At 35.6% G+C, this 19,187-nt stretch overlaps 1 protein-coding gene across 7 annotated transcripts in view; it reads right to left on the reverse strand.

The window, feature by feature from the left end:
- The window catches only part of Musk (muscle associated receptor tyrosine kinase), a 98,133-nt gene extending 82,890 nt beyond the window's left edge, over positions 1-15,243 (reverse strand). For all 7 annotated transcript variants that reach the window (XM_076843198.2, XM_076843196.2, XM_076843194.2 and 4 more), the window contains exons 1-2: positions 15,165-15,243; positions 1,308-1,434 (exon numbers count right to left, since the gene is read on the reverse strand). In XM_076843198.2, coding sequence (XP_076699313.1) covers positions 1,308-1,434; positions 15,165-15,243 — 206 coding nt within the window. The remainder of the gene's footprint in view (positions 1-1,307; positions 1,435-15,164) is intronic.
- Between the last annotated feature and the right edge of the window lie 3,944 nt (positions 15,244-19,187).

The raw sequence follows: 19,187 nt of genomic DNA on the forward strand, positions 1-19,187 counted from the left end.
TTCAAGCTGTGGCCTGCTTTCTTTTGTCATTTACAGTAAAATTCAGGAGGGAAAAGAAAATTTGAGGAAGAAATGCTAAACAAAAATGAAACCAGGACTTGATGATTTGGGAAATTTTCAACCTATCCAAATTGCAAAAGATATTTAAAAAACTATTTGAGGTATTTTAATTTTGACTGTTAGTCTCCTCCATCAAGAACTTCTGGGACAGCCTGCCTGACAGGATACTTAGAAGGCTACAGCACAGGGTGAGTTTCCACATCGGAACCTAATAATAGAAGGAAACATTAAATTACAGTTAGAGCTTAATTAAAAGAAAGATCATTGTCCCATCCAAATTCATAAACCCTCATCTATGGAAACAGGTGTGAGCCCTTGCTATGGATTAAAGTTTATGTTCCTCCCAAATTTATATGTTGAAACCTAATCCTCACTGTGGTAGTATTTGGAGGTGGGGCCTTCGGAAGGTGGAAATAGATCATAAGAGTACAACCTTCATGAGTGGCATTAATGTCCCTTTAGAAGGTACCCAGAAGAGCTCCCTCCCAGCTTCCTGCAGGTAAAGACAGAAGTAAATAATGGCCATTTCTGAACTTAAGAAGTGGGCCCTCATGAAATCTGCTGGCTTCTTGAATTGGGTCTCAGAGCCTTTAGAAATGTAAGAAATAAATTTCTGTTGTTTATAAGCCAAACACCCCCTGATACTATTGTCCTACTAGCTCAGATGGGTTAAAAAGCATTTGGCCCTAATGCAAGCTATAGAACTTGCTAGAAATGTTGGGGTTCACTTTATTATACATATTTTAATATAGCATTTTAAATAAGAGAATTACTATTAATGAGGAAAGGGCAGCAAAACTTCCATCTGCCAAATGAGAATTTTATCTATTTAAGTCTGCGTTACTCTACATGGTGAGTCCCTCCAACTGAAAAGAATAGACTTGGCACTGCTGGAGTATTAGAACAGGACATGAGGCTTGTCCCCATTAATTCCTCAGCAGATCATGAAATACGTGCCCCAAACTTAGGAGATGTTAGTGTTTCCCAATTTCTGTGAACCTTCTGGATTCTAATCCAGTGGTTTCCCTGACCTAAAACTTATGTCACGTAAACCACTGCTTTACTTTAGGAAATTTTCTTAAACTCATTGAACTTCAGATCTTACATTTTTAAAATCAGGCAACTTGTACTGTGCATATTCCAGAAGGTGAACTTTAGTACTGCCAAGAACTGCGCCTGCATTTATGTCAAAGATAAACTGCAAGGTAGTGGCAGACATGGTTACCAGAATAAGACAGAATACTTACTTGATGAGAATTTTATTTCTGGTCCAGGAAATCTCGGGCTGAGGATAGGATTCCACTGCACACATAAAAGTAGCCACTTCTTCAACTAAGGCATCCACAGTTTCAAGAGGAGTGGTGATGACAGGAGCTAAAGAGAGGAGAAATCAAAGGAGAACATTCTAGAATGTTGTTTACTACCACTTTCCCTAAGTGGTCAGAAATCATCACATACATAAATGAGAATTATATTTCCCCAGAGCAGAAACTTGCCAAAAGGAAAGCTTTTATGTAGAGATCATTGTTTCTACTCCCAAAATAGTCATTTGAGAATCAAAACAGAAGGCTTTTTCAGAAAGGAGGGCTTTAGAATTTATTTTATATATGAATAGAAGCAGACCCAAATTTTGTGGAGGCCCCAAGTAATAAAATTCTGTGACTGCCCCCAAACCAAAAAAATAGGAACAGAAGTGAATCTGAAAAGAATTCAAAGTAGAAAAGAACAGCAATCTTAAAGATAATTTTCCCCAAAATTTTATAAAAAATACATTGTTCCCATTGCTGAATCCATGGAGGGTTTTAGAAGGGGCTATGAAGCTGAAGCTTCATTAGCTTTATAGAGAATACATAACTGTATATGGGTGGAATAGAAAGAGATTCAATAATAAAAGGATCAATAACCCAAATAAAAAAATGCAGAAAGGATTTTTTTTTTTTGGTGGGAGGTACCAGGGATTGAACTCAGGGGCACTAAACTACTGAGCCACATCCCCAGCCCTATTTTGTATTTTTTAATTTAGAGACAGGATCTCACTGAGTTGCTTAGCACCTCGCCATTGCTGAGACTAGCTTTGAACTAGTAATCCTCCTGCCTCAGCCTCCCAAGCAGCTGGGATTACAAGCATGTGCCACTACACCAGACTAGAAAGGATCTAATAGATGTTTCTCCAAATTATACAAATGTCCAATAAGCATGTGAGAAGAGGATGAACCATAAAAGAAATGCAAATCAAAACCACAAGATCCCACTGCCCATTCACTAGGAGGGCTAGAATCAGAAAGAGAGGATGTGGAGAGATTGGATCCCTTGTGCAATGTCAATAGAATTTAAAACTGTGAAGCAACTATGGAAAAGAGTATAGTGGTTCCTCAAAAAAAAAAAAAATAGAATTATTATCTAATCCAACAATTCCAATTGTTGGTATATATTCAAAAGATTTGAAAGCTGGTACTCAATAGATATTTGTATACCATGTTCAAATTGACAATAAGCAAAAGATGGAAACAACCTAAGTGTCCACTGACAGATGAATGGGTAAACAAAGGACATATATCCATACAAAAGAAAATTATTTGACAATAAAAAATAAACAACCCACTGGACATGGTGGCACACACCTTTAATTCCAGCTGACTGGGAGGTTGAGGCCAGAGGATTGCAAGTTTGAGGCCAGTCTCAGCAACTTAGTGAGACCCTGTCTCAAAAGGGCATAGCTCAGTGTTAGAACACCTCTGAGTTCAACCCCTAGTACTTCCAAATAAATAATGAAAAAAAAAGTAAAACATCATTATATTCTATAACATGGAGGAAGCTTGGGAAAAAAATAAGTAAAATAAACCAGTTGCAAAGGACCACAGATTGTTTGATTCTATTTATATAAAATATCTAGAATTGGCAAATCTACAGAGACAGAAAACATATTAATGGTTGCCTAGGACTGGGTGGGAAAGGGAGAAGAGAAGCATTAGGAGGTGACGGTAAGGGAGTCAGGATTTCATCTAAAAAGATGTAATGAAAGTGTTCTAAAATTGACTATGGTGGTGAATGCACAACTCCGAATTGTACACCTTTAATGGGTGAAGTATATGGTGTGTGGATTATTGCTCAGTAAAGTCACTTTGTTTTTATAAAAAGAAAGATGACAGGAAGAGAGGCCATAGATACAGTGCTTCTCTCTCCCCATCTTTCTAAAAAATGTGGGTTACCAGGCTGGGACGTAGCTTTTGCTTAGCATGGGTGAGGCACTGGGTTTGATCCTTAGCACTGCGTAAAAATATAAACAAATAAAGGGATGCTGTAAATCTATAACTATAATTTTTTTTAAATGTGAGTTACCTGGATTAAAAAAAAAAAGAAACAGGAACAAGAGCTTAGAAGAACAGGTTGGGGGACTGGGTTGTAGCTCAGTGGTTGGGTTCAATCCTTGGCACCACATTAAAAAAATATTGTATATATATATATATATATATATATATATACATACATACATATATTACAGGTTGGTAAAAAGTGGCCCCTCTTTAATGTTTCTGGAAATCCATGAATTCTACCAAAATGAAGGATATGGGGTCCTGTCATCTCAAGGGCTCTGATGGTATACAAAAGAAAGTACTAGAATCTAGACTTAGGTGAGCCTGTAAATCGACTCCATGGCATACTCTTATTTAAAATAATTATTAGAATCACTTCTGTGGCCATTATTATTATTCATCTTGTATTTATTTACTCTTTTCCATGGTGCTGTCACTCCGTTGGATTAGAAGCAAACAAAGGTTGTGAATCTACACAATGGAATATTATTCAGCCATAAAAAGCATGAACTCTTTTCATTTGGAACAACATGAATGAATGTAGAGCTCATTCTGTTAAAGTAAATAAGTGAAGCACAGAAAACAGTGTACTATCATACTTGTAAGCAGAATCTAAAAAACATTGATTCCATAGACCTGGAAACAAAGTAGTAGTTACCAGAGAGTAGGTAAAACTGGAGGAAAGGAGAGAGGGAGAAGTCCATCACTGGACACTATATTATTCTTTGCTAGCAGGAATAAGTGTTGGTGTTCTATGGCACAGAAGAATGAAAATAATTTACAATAATACATTGTGTATCTCAAAGTAGCTAGAAGAGAGAAATTTGAAGGCACTAACCATAAAGACAGGATAAAATTTTAAGGTAATGGATATTCTAATTACCCCTTATTGCTATCCAGTATATACATGAATTAAAGTATCACATTGAACCTCATAAATATATACAAATATTATGTATTGGTCAAAATGAAAGTAAATTAAAAAATTCTACAAGAAGGAAAAAAATTAAAAAGTTCCGTCTTGTAAGGGCTACCATCTAGGTGATATGTTAAGATAGATATGTAAAATGATCAGCTATAATAATTAGGTATGTCTGCTTTTCCTGAATAACGAGTGACCCTTATGATCCCAAAATACCAACATTTGAACAGCAGATTATATCTTGACTTTAGTTAAAATGCAAGGTGGGATCATAGTTGGTGACAATCTTACGATGTGCCTAGAACAGACTGGTCCATTGTTTGGCCATAGAAGATACATCCACTCTTTGAAAAAACCTTACTTTTCCAGTGAAGTCAAAGCCCAGTTCATCTGCTGTGAGAGAGGAGAAATGGCAGGCAGGAGTGTTTTCTTGGGCCATGTCTCCCTTGCTAATGTTATTCTTTAAGTTCCAGTTTAAGCATCATATCTTTCCAGCTTCCTGACTTGCTAGGTAGAAGCAGATTCCCTTTTCTTTAACCTTAGATCATCCTGTGTATTACTCTTATAGCGCTTACCATAAAGACTTTATTAAAATTCTCTTTTTGTTGTTATCATTCCACACTCAATTATCAAAACCTTGAACTTTGGGACCGTGTCTTAGACTTCTTTCAAGTCCCAGGTTAGCATAGTTACTAATGTACTGTTTAATTTGGATTTGAACTAATTTGGATTTCCAAGGCCTTTACAAAAGGAATCAAGGAAATTTTTGCAAGAAAATAGTTGAAAAAAGAGATGCAAATATTTATGTAAAATGACATCCTCTGTATAAGCATCAGGGTCACCCTTTTCCCAACTTCCCAATAAAATCACTGTTAATATATACAGAATACAATATAAAGAAAGAGAGATGAACATTATTTAAGAATAGTTAAGAGACATAAAGAATAGACTAACAGGCACCAATCAGGGAATGACCCAGAAGTAGTATATAGAGGAATGAATAGCTAATCATTTTTAAAACTGAAAAAAAGCAACAAGCCACAAATATTTAAGTTGAAAATGCCACCAAGTGCCAAGATAGATTTTTAACAAAAAAATTCATCTCCAGATAAATTGTATTAAAACTGTAAAAATTAAAAAGAAAAGGAAAACTTAATCCTACAAGAAATAAAATCAATTAACAGGAATGCCAATTAAGATAACAATTGAGATAATTCAGCAACAATTTATAACCAAAGTCAATAGACAAATATCTTTACAGGGTTGAGGAAAATAACTGCCTGCCAGGAATTGTATAGTCATCTAAAATAACAATCTTAGGAAGTCAAAATTAAGGCCCCTATAAACTGATACATATGTAAAGTGTTTACTTCTCATAGCTAAAACAGTTACTAGAACATATAAACTTAGTAGGACCTAGCCTGAACCCCAAAGGTAAGTGAGCATTGGAAGAAACAACAGAATACTTGGTGATAAAACATAATCATTAATTTTGACATATTATAGAATATTAAAATACAAACCATTAATTTATGTGTTTAAAAAGAATGGAATTAAATTCTAGACCAACATTACAAGATGAATGTTCAGAAAAGAAGGTAGGTGGATAGTTAACACATGCTAAGCCATAAGCAATAACATGACAGAAATACTAATAACTACAAGTGGGGAGAGAAATCCAGGGTTAAATGCAAATGTTAAAACCTTATTAACAGTTACCACTAAAAGAATAATTAAAAATTCAAGATTCCAAAACAGCAGGAGAAACAGAAAGACTAGAAAAACTATTATCAGTAAAAATAAACAAACCAAAAATGAATAAATGAACAAAGACAGGAAGAGAAGCAAGAATAAATGAGTTAATAAAACGCATGTTTAATGGAAGACATAATAGAATGTGGAAGAGACCAGCTCAGGTATGTCAGCAATCACAGTACATTTCAGGGGTATAAACTGACCTATGAGACAAACAGACACTAAAACAGAAAAGACACATCTAAACAAAGTAAAACAGAAGTATTAAAAATAAGGGGAGGAAAATAATAAAAGCAAATATGACCCCAAACACAGTGATATAGCAATTTCAATCAGAGAGAAAAAAAAGGTGATAAGATTTTACAGGGAAAGGAGAAATATTTCCTTATGCTAAAAAATAATCCATCAAGAAGATACAAAACTCAGGGAACTTCATTTCTTAGGAGTATAGACTCAAATAAAAGTAAAGTAAAAATCACAAGAATATATGGAAAAACTTCCTAGCATTATATAAGTGTTCAATGTATCTCTTTCAGAAACTAATAAATCAAACAAAAATAATTATAAGAGTAAAGAAGATAAAAACACTAAAATTAGCAGCTCTGATATAATATGCATGTATAATATTATGCTCGAATGAAAAATATATTTTTAAACATTCAAAAGTATTGAAAACCTATGAAGCTACAAAGGAGAGTTTAACCTAGTTCCCCAAATCAATTTCATACAGTCTCTATTTTCTAACCAAATGCAGACCTGTAAGATATTTACAATAAGAAGTTAATAAAATGCATAAATTCCCATTCTGCTTATAAATCAAAGTTGATCAATTAGATATGATCAGAGAGATGACACTTCTTAATTCTTTTCAAATTGTATGAAAACTATAAATGTAATAACTTTCAACAACATAGATTATATAGATCACATCTTCGGAACACAATTCAATGAAACCAAACCCTAATGAATAATTTATTTAAAATGAACTAAAACCAATTAAGAACTTTTAAACCAAAATTGTTCTAAGTATTTCTAACATCATAAAGGAAATCAAGTTGGGTGCAGTGGTGCATGCCTGTATTCTCAGTGACTCCGGAGACTGAGGCAGGAGGATTGAGAGTTCAAAGCCAGCCTTAGCAACTTAGTGAGGCACTAAGCAACTTAGTGAGACCCTATCTCAAAATAAAAAATGAAAAGGGCTGGGGACAGTAGTTAAGTACCCCTGGGTTCAATCTCTGTTGAAAGAAAGGAAGGAAGGAAGGAAGGAAGGAAGGAGGAAAGAAAGGAGGAAAGAAAGAAAAATTGTAATTAAAAGCCTTCTATAATAAAAAACTACACATCAGAATGTAGTAGAAATGCTGCTGTCAAATCATCACCAAGAGCTCAAGAGAAATTACATTATCAAAGAACAAATCTGTAAAAACCATGAGGCCCCTCAACAAAGGTTTTCATGGAAGTTCTTTTTAAATTTTGAAGAAAAAAATTAAGTCTCAAGTTCCATAAAAGCTGCAGGAAATGCAAAATATAGAAAGTTTCCCATGTCAACACATATTGATGTAAGTTAAACAAAATGTAAAATGCTAAATAAATTTTAAACACACACACACACACTCACACACACACACACACACACACAAATCAAGTCCAATGGCATATTTTAAAACAACCACTAGATGGTTGGTCACAAGAAAAAAAATGTAAGGAAAAACTTATTAGAAAAGTTCTTTAATAGAATGGATTATACCAATAGTTTAAAGGACATCTATAGATGTCAAAAAAGTAATAACAGTTCATTATCCATTACCTATTGGGGAAAAAAAAACTTGTAGTTAAGCAAGATTACGACAGTATTTCTTTAACATTGTAAGGAGTTTTTCCTAATCCTCTCAACTCAGTATAACTAAGAATAAGCAGAGTCAGCAGAACATACATTTCCTGAAGCAAGGAGAATCAGATGCTGAAAGTTAAATTAAATAAGGCCTGTTAGAAGGGTGCCCATTGAGTTTCCTAGCAAGGAGGTCAGATTGACTTTGGTACATGCAGATTCAGTGGGTTTTGGGCAGCACAAGTTCAGTTACAGTTGGTGAGGGGCCAATGGGTGGTGGGGCCATGGAGACTGTGGGGAGGGGACACAAGTTTGTGAGAGGGAAGGGAGAGGCAGGATGGCACTAGAAGGTGAGTAAAGCGACAAAGTAAGCTTCAGTGCTGACTGGAATCTTGGCGAAAAAGAGGAGATAACTGAGGGAAACAGGTTCCTGAAGATGCAGACTAAGTCGGGATTCAGGGTGAAAGAGGGACTAAGTTGAGTTGGAGAAGAGAGTCCTCTTGGGGCACATTAATGGAGAATCAGCAAGGGACGGATGCAGAGGTAGGCTTTTCCGTTTGCTAGCAGGAAGCTGAAGAGAGTTTGTGGTCTAAATGCTCCTCTTTTCTCAATGACTGGGCTCTAAATTTGTGACTTTTATACGTACACATAGATGTACACGATAGACACAAATATATATTTGCATGTTCACAGACATTTACAACATAAATGCATATATAACAGACACAATGGATAATTAATTACATATAAGGAAAAACAGAGGAAAGGGAAGAGTGAATGAATAACAAAATTCTGAAGGTATTCCTAGTCATAAGCATTATGTATAATTTCATATTTTTTGTTTTGCTATACTTTACAGGATTTTTTAAAAATGAAGATTTACAGAGCTGCAATTGTGGCTCAGTGGTAGAGTGCTTGCCTAGCATGTGCAAAGCACTGGGTTCAATTCTTGGCACCACATAAAAATGAATAAATAAAATAAAGGTATAAAAAAGTGGTATTTGTTTTAAAAAAAATGGCTTACCTTGTGTATAAAAGTGCTAAAAGAGTGCTAATGTGAACTGGTATTTAGAAGAGGTAGGGATGATTCTACGTCTTAAAAGAAAATAAATACTTATTATAACCTTTGTAGTAGAAAAAATGTAGTTATAGCAAATAAGTCAGAACATCACCAAAATGTTGATTTTCTAAATGCAATGAAAGCAAACTTACAATTGATGAAGTTTGAGAAAGTCAATCTCTTAAGAAAAAAATGCATATTTTTCCTAAATAACTAATGAATAAAATAAACAAAAAATAATACAGTCACACAGATTTTGAGGGACTTATATATATGTGTGTCTATACACACACACACACACACACACACACACATGCATATACATGTAAAGCTTTTAGGGTATAGATAATGATGGATCCAAAGTCCAACTGATGATGTTGGGTGCTTTCACTGTTTAAAATGACTATTGGGCAACCAGATATTGAGAAGAAATCGACCACAGGGCTAGAATCCAGATCCCAGCTCCACCATTTCCCAGATCCACCTAGATAATTACCACACTTCACCTTGGTGTCTTTAGCTGTAGATGGAGGTGATAATAAAGCCCACACAGACTTGTCACAGGACTAAATTAGCAAATATATGAGAAGCATTTAAAACTGTGCTAGGTCTGCATGGAACACTGTATCGATGTATTTTATGTTGTAATTTAGCAACGGAAACCCAGACTGTGTAATAATTATTCCCAGTATGGTCTACAGAAGCTGGCTTGTATTGACATTCAAGAGTCAGTTGGTAATTTTTCAGGAATTTTATAATTGTTAAATATAGCCATTAATAAAAACTAAATTTTAAATGTTATATTAAAATTAATAATACTCAAATGCCATCACTTCCTGTTTAACTAAATTTTACTATCATCCATGTTCTTCAGGGTGTTGTCATGTCATGTATCTGTATGGTAGACGTAGTGTCTAAAGGATGGCACAGCGCATGCCTTTTCCAACTCAATCTTCAGTATTTATTTATTGGTTGCTTGAAATTGGTCATGGCTTGGAGTATCTATGCTACAGAAATCAAGGGCAAAAATTCCAGGCCTTTTTTCTTAGGGAGGGGGATATTAAATCTATCCCAGCACATGGTTATTTAACAGGATATTATGCTTACAATTGATAAATTTTGAGAAAGTAATGGTTTGAAGAGTACTAATAATATAGAATATGTTTATGTTTTAGTGCTAGGTAAACATGGCAGGCAGCAGAATTGTATATACATTATTATTACCACACTGTTTTTTAAAAAAACACACAAAAAAATTATATTAACAGTCCCAGAGGTATACATGACTTTTTCTATTTTACATTTTCAAAATAAATCTTAAATGCTACATATTATTTTTATACAAAGTACTTTATTCATTGGTTTCTTCTGCTCAATAAACAGACATAGAAGTGGCAGGGGTAATCATTTTATTATTAATATTATCTTTCACATAAGATGACAAACTCTGTTGAGATCAGTTAAGAAGTAAGTCTTAGAAAGTCTTGGAAATCTTAGATATGGAGAAATACATGAGCCACTACTGAGAACTTCATTATATTAACACATTCAGAGATATGATGATCTTACATGAGTTTTGACTAGTAATATTAGTGTCTGAATAGATTAAGAACCTACTGTGTGCCCTGCATTATATTTTTCATTCATTATCTCTTTTGTTTATCACAACAAACATAAAGGTAAGCACTATTAATATTCCCATTTGCTGATGAGGCAGGGGAGCTACAAATAGTTAAACAATGTGTCTAAACATCACAAAAGTAGGAAGTAATAGATCTGAATTTCCGATTTAAGGTTGATAGATAGTTCCTATCTATTATAAGATATATTGTGTCTTTAGTCCTGGTTACACAAAGGGGAAAAAAGGAAGATTGACATCAGCATCAGTTTCTATAGGTGGAATATAATTAATTGGTTAAGTCCACTTTACCTATATTCCAAAATGATCCAAATGTGTTTTCAAATTCTTACTGATACCATCACATCCTTGTATTTAGTGATATTTGTTGATTCAGCAGATTGTCTCTTGTTTACTTTCATTCTACTACCCAATTTTCATCTCAGCCAGAGCCTGTTTAAACTGGGGCATTATTTCTTCTCACACCCCAAGGACTACAGGAACAACAATGCATGAAAACACACATAACACTTTTCCGAACCCAAAGAGAACTTAACTTGAATACTAGCTTCTAGACAAGTTAGATGCTATATTTCTTTCCTTTGTACTTCATGGGCTCTAGGATGTGACCATAGACATATCAACTTCTGATTGAAAAGTTGCTGATTGACATGACCAAATGACTGGGTACACAAAGAAGCCAGGTGCACTTTTCCCTTTCTGTTTTAGTAAAATCAGAGCCAAGACTTGGAAAATATTCATGCTTCACCAACATCACGAATGCAATATTTTTCTTCATTATGAGAAAACACTTGGTATTGGGCAATTTTCAAATTCTCCAAAGAGGATATTCAGCATTGATCATCATTTGGTATGTCTTAGGAACTGACATACTAAACTGAAGATGTAATACAGTAAAAGCTATTTTTTTGGTTATGACTTGTAACTTATAAGGTTCACTGATAATAATGCTCAACAACCACTTGTTAATCCTGTATATCATTAATTCCTGGCAACACAGCACCTCTTGGTCCTTGCCTTCAAGGGTGGCATTGGCACAGGCAGTTCTGTTGAGCCTGTTAGAATATCTGAAATTGCCTCTCTCAGGGGGCACACCTTTGGGTTAAGCCATAGACCCATAAAGACCCATGTGAATCATGCCTGGATATTATCCAGAGGTGATTGTTACATCAATCATTGCCAGTCCTTAGCACAATACTGGATTGTGTTAGGCACGTCTTCATTTTATGAAGAAATGGAGGCTTACAGAGACTGTGCTTTCCCTATAGGCAGAAAGATGTTGGGGACCTGGGAAGAGGAAACTCAATCTCAACATTCTCTTCTAATCTTTAAGTGTCCTTGTTTCACTCTATTCATTATCCAACCTCTACCCTGTGGTATTTTTTCATATAGCCCAAACTCTTTACCGTCTACTTCTTTAGCTGCACTGACCCTGGAAAGCACCAGTCATGAATTAATCCACCATCTGTCCTTGCTGCCCCTATGTTCATATTGCACTGCTGCATAAAGCAAAACAACTGTTCAGGTCAGGGCCACCACAGAGCTGCTCCCTCAGCCCCAGCTGGGTCCTCTGCATGACCTATCTAATCCTTCTGCCCTCTTCCTGAATGGACTACTGCCCCCAGGTCCCCCTTACCTGACCCCTCACTGTCAGTCTACCCCAGTGACCTCAAGTCCTACTTCACCTTGGGCAAAAAGGTAGAAATTAAAGAAATCTTGACATTTTGCTCTTTCTTTCTCTTCTTTAAGGTCAATAATATTTGAAACAACTGTGTTTCCCTAAACATGCAATGAGTAACTCTTGCCATGCAGGTCAATATAGAGCATGCACCCGGGACTTGATGTCCTGGATTTCAATGACAGCTGTGTCCATACTGATTTAGTCATATGTTGAATCTGTGAATTCTATCCCTGTATACATATAATTTAAAAGAGAAGGTTATTCAATCATATCTAAAGATAAATCACTGGGACTCAAAAATTTCTGGGCATGGTAGTAAAGGAGGTCATTTTAAAAGTTGGGTTTTGATAGGCGGTTTTTGTGCACATTAAACAAATCCAGAGTTGTTTACGTGAATTCCTGTACTCCCTCAGAATTTAATATCCTGCCATATGCTTAATACCCCGCAATAAAGCATTAAGTGTCATTGACGTATGTGGTTGAGGCACGTATTCAACAGAATGTTGTCTACTTTCATATATAGTAGTTTGTAAAATTCTCCTACTTGAGGTTATGAAATTAAGCTCATCGTTGAATGTCTCTCTAGTTGAAATGATGGAGAAAGACAATGTCCTTCCCCTTGTGTTTAAACATTAGAAATCTCAAAATAAAATAAAATAATAAACTATTGTTTGTATGTGTTGTGTATTGAGTTTGTTGAGAAAATTATGTGCAGAGTTAGAACAGAATCCTCCAAGACTCTTCTACTATTAAATTTGTCCACTTATTTCATAAAACATAATTATAAAGATTCCTTGATTTCAATTATGATAAATGGTGTGGGAAAAATATGCCACCTAAATAACTTTCTTATATTACCTTTTGCCAAGAATAGAGAAAACAACTATGAGTTTATTTTGGTGGAGTATTTTCATAACTTAATAGTATTAAGATATAGCATATTAATTTGGTTCTTTTCTATCAATATATTCCATGCACTTCAACATTTAAAATTTTAAAGACTGTTTTCTAGATATTACTTAGTCTCAGAGCTGGTTTATATATTAAATGAGTATTTGATCTCCTAGACATAATACTTTGAGCTAAAGTTGATGTTAAACCCATAATAATTTAGATTTTTGCAATAAATGGACTAAGAACAAAATATTGTTTTTATTTTTAAATTTTGAAACCTAACTATAGCAATATATACACTGTAAGAAACAAATTTGGAATCGTAATGATATGATTACTTTATTTCAAAGCCAGGAGTTTGGACGATGTTACCTTTATGCTCCAGTACTTTGAAGTTTTCGAAAGAGAAATAGCGTGTATTTGAATTAAGGCTTTATCTGAGAAGTTTAGAAACTGAAAATCCTTTCTTTCTGGAATACATATTAGAAGTTATTCATACAGGGATGTTTGGGATTTTTTTGTTTTATGTACCAAATCCTGATTTGGATCATCAAAATCAATTGTCCTGCTCTTTATAAGACTAGATTTTAGTAAGTTTCAATAGTTACTCATGTCACTTTTACGTAACTGCTTGGTGTAGAATAGCACAGATAAGATTTATGGCAATCCATAAGTCCAAACATCTACATGCTACCTTTCCGGACATCCGTTGTACGATCAGGAAGTATTAAAATAATCTGAAGAAGATGCTAAGTCTTTCTGGCTATTATTAGAGACTTGGAAAGATCTAGATTCACTTTTATCTGAAGCTGCCTTAAAATATTCATGGGAAAGTAAGCATTTTAATACATTTGAATATACCATTCTGATCCAGTAACATAGAAAAAGAGAAGCAACAAAACAAAGTAAGCAACAAAACAAAGTAAGCAGACCTAGAACAAAGCTATGTCTTATTTTCATGTGGACCTTGACCGTGGGACTCCAAAATTTTTTGGTGAACCACAAAATATAAAGATGTTTCCCATCTTAATACAGATACTACCTTCATTTATCTACACAATGCAAACTTCTTCAGCTGAAACAGACTTTTTTCACTCATTGTCAAACATTTAGTTTGAAAATAGTTTAATATCACTCAATTTACTTTCTCATCTCTCTCTCTCTCTCTCTCTCTCTCTCTCTCTCTCTCTCTCTCTCTCTTTCTTTTCCATCTTTCAATGCAACCCTTAAACACTTGGCAAATCACGAATTTTCCAGTCTCCCTGATTTGAAATACTCTAGTGTCAGTTTCATAATACACTGGCCAGAAACCATATCGCTGTGTACATTCTTGCTACTGAAACAGGTGTTTGTCAGTTTCTTAAGTTGCTTTCCTTTCCCCTGAGGTGGTGTTATTTCCGGTACATTCCAAAGGCTCTGAAAAAAACTTTTGTGGGCTCTTGCCAAGCCAAATCATGACTCTGGCCTCAAAGGTATCAAAAACCCATTGTCCTCAGACTGTCATTACATTGTCACTTTGTGTGCCTCTTATTTCTGACTTTTAGCAACTAAACAATTTATTAAGAACTTAGTAAACTTAAACTGAAAATGCAAATGAATTTAGTTCAAAGCAAAACACTTTGGGTGTCCAGAATTTGGGTGGATTAGATTCCTGGCAAACCTGGTGTGAAAGGTTTTTGTCATCCCTTTAGACCACCCTGAAGTTTAACAAACATATAAACAAAACAAACGCTGATAGTTTCCAGTCTATCTGCAAATAATTCCCCTAGGAGGGAACCTCTGCACCAACTGCTTGGCTAAACTTTTTATTGCAGAACTTAGGAGGGGGATATTGGTGGAGAGGAGACCGTCCACCAATTGCTTATGTATCTAGTTTCCTTTTTCTCTATACATTTCATCCTGACGTCACCAAGTAAAAGCCAAGCCCAATACCATGAATCAGTGATCATTGAACACACATACACACTTTAGAACTGTGACAAAGCAACAAGAGGACAAGATTGCTCAAACCAACCTTTTGGAAGTTTCTCAGTCCCGCTGAAGGCAACCAGGGTGAGAATATGTACCAGTGGAATGTTGACGAGCTCTCTCATGGTTAATCCAGGCTCAAGCAGGAGAAATTTCCTTCTGGACAACGCAAGGAAAATGCCCCACAGTTTACATTTTAAAGCATAGTTTGTTATAGTAGGGTTGTCCGCTAATGACTGTTGGTGTCAGCAGCTCCACGGGCTCTAAGTAGAATCAGGAATTCTCAGTCTTGGCTGTAATGATGGACACGGCCAGCTGGTGAGTATACACTTAGGCCAGTAATGCAAGTGGAGGGCTGGAGGAACAAGGGAAAGAAAATCCTTTCAGAATCCCTTTTAAGACACTGGCAGAAGGACAATACCAGATGCCTATTGCAACCTTCCCTGTGTTCCCTGAGGTACAGACTTTCTGATCTTCTGATTTCAGCCCACCGTCTCTCCTGCAAACTATGACAGGGGGTCTATTTAGTTCTGACCACTCTCCATCTCTCTCTCCACCCTCCACATCCAATTCATTCAGATTTTGCTAATTAAATAGTCCTTGGATGCTTCCCCTCTTTTTGTTCACAGAGTATCATGCTATTCCAATCTCTTTCCCAGACATTCATCTTCTCTGATTGGCAGTCATAGCATCCTGTATCTTCTCCCTGTCTGTATCTTATCTTCTCATCTCTTTTTAGACAGCCCTTCCTGCTCTTCCAGCCCTTTCTCTCTCTCTCTCTCTCTCTCTCTCTCTCTCTCTCTCTCTCTCTCTCTCTCTCTTTCATCAGCATGTATGCACATATATTGGTACATATGTTTTTATATGATGTCAGGTCTCTTGGTGACCTGACATCATATAAAAACATATGTAGGGGCTGAGGTCATGGCTCAGTGGTGGAGCACTTGCCTTACATGTGTGAGGCACTGGGTTCGATTCTCAGCACCACATATAAGTAAATAAAGGTCCATCAACAATGAAAAATATATATTTTTTAAAAATGTAAATCTCTTTTTTTGTTGTTTCTAAAATTTTTGAGTTAAAATTTTTATTTTTTTGGCATTTTTAATTGATTTTATTTTTTTAAATACATGACAACAGAATGCATTACAATTCTTATTACACATATAGAGCACAATTTTTCATATATTTATTTGTATATAAAGTATGTACACACTAATTCATGTCTTCATACATGTACTTTGGATAGTGATGTCTATCACATTCCACCATCATTGCTAACCCCCCTCCCACCTCTCAGGTCAGTCACCTTATATCAGAGAAAACATTTGGCATTTGTTTTTTGGGGATTGGCTAACTTCACTTAGCATTATCTTCTCTAACTCCATCCATTTACCTGCAAATGACATGATTTTATTCTCTTTTATTGGTGAGTAATATTCCATTGTGTGTGTGTGTGTGTGTGTGTGTGTGTATATATATATATATATACCACATTTTAAAAAATCCATTCATCTACTGAGGGGCATCTAAGTTGGTTCCACAGTTTACTATTATGAATTGTGCTGCTATGAACATCGATGTGGCTGTGTCCCTGTAGAATGCTGTTTTTTTAAGTCTTTTGAGTATAGACCAAGGAGAGGGGTAGCTGGGTCAAATGGTGGTTCCATTCCAAATTTTCCAAGGAATCTCCATACTGCTTTCCAGATTGGCTGCACCAATTTGCAGTCCCACCAGCAATGTATGAGTGTGCCTTTTTCCCCACATCCTCACCAACATTTATTGTTGTTAGTCTTCCAAACACCTGCCATTTTTACTGGAGTGAGATGATATCTTAGAGTAGTTTTGATTTGCATTCCTCTAATTGCGAGAGATGATGAGGAGATTTACCTGAATCTGTGTGCCTTATTAGCCTTATCCTTTATAATCTGTGCTTATTATAACAGTCAACAGCCTGCTGATGGTGCTGTTCCCAAGCTACCCTAACAACTGGAAGACAGTGATCTTCTCATACTTGTGATAGACTGCATGAGACCACGGCTAACTCTTGCTCTCCCAACTATGAGAACTGTATACATTGGATCTTCTGGTAGGATATGATCTGGGAAGAGGGTGATGAACCAGTGTTAATGAATGCATGCAAATACAGTGACGATAGACATGCTGCAGTTTTCTTCCTCCACTTTAAAAAAATGATCAATTTTTTATGATCAAATTAATTCATGCACAGGATATTAAAAGAAAAACAGTAAACAACATAAGAAAATAATGAAATATTCATCTCACACTGCTCCAGGCTCTCAGTTCCCCTTCCTGTGCCAGTAATTGCTTATTTTTGTTATTACGTTATTTGATCTTCCAGATGTAATATATTCTTATACAAGTGTTGTTGTGAATAAATAACTTGTTTTTATTCAAATTACCACACTGCTATCCAATCTACATTTTCTACCTAGAGATAATCAGAGTTTCCAATCTGTCAGATATACTTCCAGATATTTTCATCAGCATGTATGCACATATATTGGTACATAAAGAAATATATAGTGTTGTTCTAGAACAAGACTTTTATAAATGGTATCTTGCATCTGTAGAACAGTAGATGCTAAGGTAAAATTAGATATGCTAGAGATGTTCAGGGTAGGCACTTTTGAAGAATAAAGGGGAAGGGAGTTTATGTAGGAAGTAAGAACATTCAGATTGCAAAACTGGTGTGACCCCTTGAAATAAAAAGGAAAAGAAAAGAATCAGACTGAGCAAGAAGAGACTTCATCTTCAGTACAGCTCTGAGAAAGTCTCATCCATGCCTTTGGGGAGTCACCAAGCACAGATTACCTGTTGGGGGAGTTCTTAACTGGGCAGAAATTGTGGGGTTCTAATGGCTGGGAGAAGCCAGGGAGAGTGTAGTTTTAGTGTGAACACTGCCAGCTCATTACACACACGCCTTGCTTCTCATGAAGTCACACCCAAAGGCACACTTCCAAGGATGCCATAACATACTACTGTGAATTTCCTTTTCTACAGAACAATATGTCTTAGAGATTATGTTAGTTAGTTTTCATTAATCGAATGAAATACCTGAAGCAGGTTACTTTATAAAGAGAAGAGTTTTATTCAGCTCATAGCTTTGGAGGATCAAGGTATGGCATTGGATCGGTTCTGGTGATGGTATTCTTGCTGACAGATTCCCAAGGTGGCACATGGCATCACATGACAAGAAACAGGGAGCAAGCATGCTCATTTCTATCTATGGTCTTTTCTCCTAAAGCCACCACAATCCAATCATGGGGCCTCCACCCTAATGATCTTATTTAATCCTAGTAATTTTCTAAAGTAGAAAATTACTCATCTCAAAATACCACAGTCAGATAAGGTTTTCACCCTCTTAATACTATTAACATATGACTTTGGGGATTAAGTGCCTACATGAGTTACAGTGAACAAGCCTTATTCAAGCCCTAGCAAAGACTTTGCCATATGCTCTATTATTTCTATTGTATACATAGACTTCCAAGTCATGAATGGATGATGGTATATTTAATTATGTCCTATTGATGAACATTTGGGATGCCTTCAATGAATAGAAATCACTTTCAATTCTCTGCTATTACAAACAATGGTACATACATATTCTTATAAACATTTATATTTGTTTTTGTTAAAAATTTCTCAGAGAGAGACACTGCCAAGGAACTATGGGATTAAAGGGTTGGCAACTTTTAAGTTATGAATGATACAGCTAAAGTGCACCACACTTGTAATGGCAATGCACAAGAGAACAGATTTCACTCTCACCAACACTTCTTATCTTTGAATTTTTCCATTGAAGTAGAATAAGATGGCATTCCATTGTTGTGATTCACACCTTTCACTGAATACTGTTGGTAATGGAATTCTTCACATATTTGTTACTCTTTCCAGAAAACTTGGAGAATCAAAAGGATGTCCTGAGATTCTATTTTTTAAAAAAATTTAAATACCTATTATTTCAGTCAGCTTTTGGGTTGCTATGACCAAAATACCTGACAAGAACAACTCAGAGGAGGAAGTTTCCTTGGGGCTCATGGTT

Source organism: Callospermophilus lateralis, chromosome 2, assembly GCF_048772815.1.
Source record: "Callospermophilus lateralis isolate mCalLat2 chromosome 2, mCalLat2.hap1, whole genome shotgun sequence".
NCBI classification, from domain to species: domain Eukaryota; kingdom Metazoa; phylum Chordata; class Mammalia; order Rodentia; family Sciuridae; genus Callospermophilus; species Callospermophilus lateralis.